General features: G+C 32.7%; 1 protein-coding gene across 1 annotated transcript; it reads right to left on the bottom strand.

Annotated features, from left to right (window-relative positions):
- Positions 1–717: 717 nt before the first annotated feature.
- On the bottom strand, positions 718–5,569 carry LOC134269608 (uncharacterized). Its single transcript, XM_062751813.1, has 4 exons — positions 4,797–5,569; positions 4,508–4,607; positions 2,829–2,954; positions 718–2,152 (listed from the first exon to the last, which is right to left on the bottom strand). Exons 1-4 carry the CDS (start codon positions 4,917–4,919, stop codon positions 1,515–1,517), a joined length of 987 nt encoding a protein of 328 aa, XP_062607797.1. The 5' UTR covers positions 4,920–5,569; the 3' UTR covers positions 718–1,514.
- Positions 5,570–5,785: the final 216 nt, after the last annotated feature.

Raw genomic sequence — 5,785 nt, 5'->3', positions numbered from 1 at the left:
ATATGTCTCATTTGATATGATACGCAGGAGCATGTTCAATTTTTCAAGCGAGGAAAGCTATTAACAAACAAGTTGATGAAACAAAATATTAGCAGTCTAACTTAAAGTTTTCATTTTTTAAGTTCTTTGGTCCATAGAATGACCTTGTCAGCAATACAATTTATCATTGAGTCTAATGCTGAATGACGTTTTTTATTTTTATTGTTATTACATTATTTATACACTGAATTGACAACGGATTTTTCCGTTATTTCCCGATCATGACAAGGAGCACACGGCGGATGTAGCCGGTCGGCAGGAAATGTTTACTTTCTCTGCTTTGCTTCTATTTTGTGTTCATTTTTGTGGACTTTGGTATTAAATACGGTTCGTTATCTTCATATCCTTCAACATTGAAACCCTATATCCTGTCTTTTTTTGGAAGGTATTCAATATTTTTTGGACTTTTTCATCACCGCTGGTAGGAATATCTAGATTTTACCCTCATCTTTTAAAAGATATACTCAGACAGACGTGTGACTCTTTTTTTTATCAATAAATGTAAATATATCTAAACTGTTCACAAAATATAATGAATATATCTTTTGAAGTGACTCAGTTTGTCAGCTTATGCAACACTGATGTTCTATCATACTTTAAAAAATCTAAGAAAATTAACAAGTACAACTGTTTAATGAATTTATAAAATTTCAAGTTGAACATGTAGATATACCATTTGAAAACATAATTTTCCCTAATAGCAACATTGAATTTAATGATACATATTAATCAAATCTATTCTATGTTCAGTTTATCAGGAAAATAGTACGTTTTGGTGGCTGATGCTATGTAAATTCACAAGTATCAATGTCTAAACTTGTTATATTTTCACTGCGGTTACTGTAATTATCATTATTGTCACGAAAACTCTCTGAAGTTCTGTCTTCTTTGGATGGTACCTTTGAACACTTCATACAGTATGGCAAAACGTCAATACCGTGAACAGTTTTACTATTTCTGACACTGGCATTGGGATAAGCCTCTTTGCTATCCAAGTCTTGTACATTTATTTGCCCTGTTTCAGTAGTTGGTAATAATTCCTGATAAAGATGTGGAGCTGAAGTGCATGAAGAGTTCAGTGATTCATATGACGAATGTGGTGTTTTGATAGGTTCACAGTCTTCATAACCTGAAGATTGAGAGGGCAGATCTTTATCTTCCAAAGTGGAAGGAATTTTCTTTAATTGTAGTCTAGTAATGCTATAAATACTAGAGCTAGGACTTCTGCTTGAATGACTGTGCTCACTGTTTGTACCTGATCCAAATAATTTCAGAGTAGGAACGCTATCAGACGATAGTACATGTACCATGGCTGGTATCCTTTTTGATATTCCAGTTGAAATTTGACTCTTAAACTTGTCTTGTAATGATGGGTTCTCAATGAAAGTTGATTTCTTTTTAACATGTGAGGAATCGGAAAACGAAGTCATTGAAGCATTAGTTCCTATCAAGGGTTGATTTTCCCTCCAAAACGATTAAGATTTCCACAAAATGTGATGTCGATCATTAAGAATAATATCATCTTCATCATCAGATTCTATTTTTTTATCATTATTGATATGTCTTACAGGGATGGTGTGACAATCTTTGGTTGTTTCGACTGCCCTTTTATTTACATTTAAATAAAAAATTGCGCGTTTGAGTGCTTTAGTCAATTTGTAATTTCGAAAGGATTTGTGTTTTCTTATATAAGAACAGAAATGAGAGAATTGTTCTGGAAATAAAAATATACGAGCTGTCATCCAAAGGCTGCTTGGAATGGATGTTTTGTGTGATTTGTTAAAATATATGCATGCCAATTTCCTATTGACGTTGTGTTCTAAATTCAGTGCTAGATTAACACCTGTTTGTAAATGGCTGGAAGTAATACGACCTTCTTCTTGCTCCCGAATAAACTCTGGAGTCCAAAATATGATGATTATCTTTGATCTCTCAAGTTTTCTCTTGAGCCATGTTGTATTATCTCTTAGAACGATGTCATTTTGGGGTTTCAGATAAGAAATGTGTATTTGCATTTTTTTCATGCAGAATTTTTCAAATTCACTGGCTAAAGTATTGGTTTTTCTACTATCACTGGAATAGATCAGAAGTCCGTTTAAAAAAACTGGCACATCTGAAATAAATATTTGAAAAATCATAAGATAAACAAATTTAAAGAACGATGTTTATGATGAAGTTTCAAGTGAATAATACATTATAACTTATATAATAAAATCAAAAGATGATTTGCTTACATGATCACAGAATGAATAAAATGCTCAGTTATATTGTTGAAATAAAAGCAAAAAAAATGTTTGTTGCACCTTAGCAGCAACATTTGAAGCATCTTTTCAGCAATGCTTTCAACAAAGTTTGTCGCAATGTAGCATCAAGGTTTCCAAATTCAGAAAACTATAACTATTTGCTTTTGACCTGCAGCAAGACAAATCACCATGAATTATTTTTTTTTACTCTGAGCACGCTACACATCCGCAACATAACAGACTTGTATAACAAACGGTCATTGTTTTTTTTAGCTTTATTCATTGAGCACGCTACACATCCGCAACATAACAGACTTGTATAACAAACGGTCATTATTTTTTTTAAACTTTATTCATCGCTGCAAACTGTTTGTAGCTTCCCTGCGTCAGATTTGCAGAAAATGATTTTAATAAAGCAAATGTGTGTTGGGAAAGGATTGTAATTGATAAACGGTCTACTCAATTTTTTTGTAACTACATGTTGGCCAAGGACACATGTAACTGTTATGAGCTGTATTATAATTATACACAAATTTTCATACATACCGTAATCTTTTTTCCGCCGAAGGTGACAAAGGATACCAAGGAGTAACAGAAGTAAAACAACCCCACTACCAATCAAAATGGCTGCCATTTTTATTAGCTCAGTAGGTTCTTTGCTATCCCCTCTAACTGATAATACAAAAGACACACTTTTCAAACTTAGGAAAAAGCATGAAGCCAATATGGGCCTTAATGGTCACCGGAGTACATAAATGAAGTTTTGTTGCCCATAAACAAGAGAAATAGTATAATTAGGGTCCCCACAATAATTGATCTAAGTATCTACATGTACATGCATCTGTCCCCCATTTATCAATATTACCATGAAACTATTAACGATCAAATAAATTTATTTAACCCTCTATTGTTAATGTAAGTCTCACATTGATCTGGTTGGCCTTTGAAGAATAGTTAGAAAGATAAGTTAGTTTTGTCTCATTTTTATTCATCTATTATATACAAGTCTACATTTCATTAAATCTATGAATTTTCAAAGTACATTTTATGTTACAGAATAAATGTTCTCTTAACCGTTCAAATACATAAGACCAAGAACTATTAAATTCATAATTATGGAAGAGGCAGCCTTGCTCAACATAAATTCTGAGAGAAGCACTCTTGCTCATCATAACTATGTACTTAGTTTGTTTAATACTCAGGAGCAGAGAAGATTTTCAAGCAATTCAATAATATGCATTTTCACTATATAAACAATAAAGACCCGTACTGACACCAGATCCCTGAGACAGGGGTTATGGATTTCACAATTGCGGAAGAGGCAGTCTTGTTAAACATTCCTCTAACTATGTACTTGTTTTTTTACTTAATACCCAGGGATTGAGAAGAAGAAATAAAAAAGAAATCATGCATGTTCACTATGTACATGTAATCTATATTGCCCAACCCTAGCATTAGAACCCCTGAAGCTTGCGCCATGAAATTCACAATTTTTGTTGAGGACCCAGTGCGTATTACAATCATGCTAACAGTTTGACTGCTTGATGTATACGAGTAGAGAGGACGATTTTTCGAGATTGCATCAAATTTAGTGGATTTCGCCCCAACTGTCAGGCTCAGGGGGCAGGGACCATGAAATTCACAATTTTTTCTCCAATTACATGTATTCGTTGATACGTTAGCATTGGTTGAAATTGGTTGGTAGGTCGCAGAGAGGAAGCTGAAAATGTTTAAATACGAACGCACAATGGACGACGCACGGCGAAGAACGAAAACAGATAGCAATAATTAGCTAAAACCCTGTAATTCCGCAATATATATGAGTCGTGCTTCCAAGATGACTAAAAATTAATAATGCTTTGATTCAGTCTAAAGCAGAAATTTGATAGCCATTAATATACATTAATTTTTTTTCTGCCACGGACTCTGGACTCCCTTGCATTCTAAAATAACTAGATTTTATTTTTACTTAATGATGTATACATTCCAAACATATCGACCAACAGTACATGCATTGCCTGATACATGTATCACGCATTTAGATATCCAGATAATATCAAAACAAGCTTACTTTTTTTTACTATTTACTTGTTAATTTAAAAACTTCAGTTAAATTATGTGTGATAATCAAATGAACATTTATAAATATTCTTTAACAGTTAAAATTCAGGCAAAAGATTTTTTGAAGATATAGTGATAAGTTTTGGATTTATATATGCATGTACCTCTAACTTGTAATGGATGAAAATTTCCAACTATGAAACTGTGTGACCTTGTGTATCTACAACTCTTTGGACAATTATAGTCTGCAGTATTCACCTCTATCTACAAAAAAAAAAAACTTTATTTGATAAGTCAAATTTCATCATGTTTATACCATATTTTCCCGAATTTTAATACTATTCAATGTTTCAGAGAAAACTGCTATAATTTCTAAGTAAAAATTTCCCATCAAGTTTGTTGTTTGTACAGTGTTTTCATATTCAAGTTTCTTTTTCCTGCATGTTGACATACTAAAATATTATAAATTCCATCCTCTACGTCCAGAAAGACATTCTGAGTTGGCTGTTCTTTGAAAATACGCTGATGCCTATACAATGTGTTATTATATGCATCTATTAGCGAAACGTTGTACATTTGGAATGTTACATTATCTGGAACAGGTTCAAACACATATGAGACGTCTTCTTCCTCAGGAGAGAAAGCAACAGCTATCGTGGATTTCCATGAATCTAGACAGTAAACTGAAAAAAGCTATCATTCTTTACATTGAGCTAATAAAATATTGTAGCTAATAAAATATTCAAAAGGCAACAACAAGCAAGAGAAACACCCACATGGCAACATGTCATTCTTTGCATTGCTTTAAATCAAAAATGCATGCAAAAGACTTTTTACCACCTTCTTTCAAAATAACCAACAGCTAAGATAAATACAGGAACCAAAATGTTTTTTAGTTTCTTCATTAAATATTGAGAAGTCAACAACACCGGACTTTACAGAGGAAGAAATTATACATACCAGAAACTTTATACGTCGTGATATTGTAAGTACGTTCTGAAACCGCTGTTTCTTCAAAACTTGTTTTTAACATGGATAAGCTCGATACGGATGTGATGGAAGCAGAGTACACTTTGTATTCAGCAGATAACACGGTTCATGTCGGAATCCCATAAAACATGGGAAACTCAAAGTTCTCTGTATAAAATTATATAAATTATCATGGTTACCTATATTGTCTACAATTTTTTTCTAAAAGAAACTGGGATACTTTTAACAATTGTTTAACAATTGTTTCAAATTATTGCCATCTCTGACTGACGTGGCATGATATTTCCCAATGTAGCGAAAAAATGCTAATCTACCGCAATGATGCTGTAGTGAAAGGGAGGAAATTTCCTTTTAACAAAGAATCAAACTTGAATGAATTGGACAGAGCTAAATATATATCTCAGCAAAAATATTCAAAGCCGAATAAAGAAATGAAATATTGACAATAATTT

This window comes from Saccostrea cucullata, unplaced genomic scaffold (genome assembly GCF_032062105.1).
Source record: "Saccostrea cucullata isolate Sc308-1 unplaced genomic scaffold, CSIRO_AGI_Scuc_v1 ctg608, whole genome shotgun sequence".
NCBI classification, from domain to species: Eukaryota; Metazoa; Mollusca; class Bivalvia; order Ostreida; family Ostreidae; genus Saccostrea; species Saccostrea cuccullata.
This window is presented reverse-complemented; position numbering and strand designations above follow the sequence as displayed.

Coding starts and splice junctions, on each gene's coding strand:
- LOC134269608 (XM_062751813.1), bottom strand. CDS start 4,919: ATGTACAACGTTTCGCTAATAGATGCATATAATAACACATTGTATAGG. Junction 4,608..4,796: donor ATGGAATTTATAATATTTTA/GTATGTCAACAT, acceptor TTTTTTTTGTAG/ATAGAGGTGAATACTGCAGA. Junction 2,153..2,828: donor TCGGCGGAAAAAAGATTACG/GTATGTATGAAA, acceptor TATTTATTTCAG/ATGTGCCAGTTTTTTTAAAC.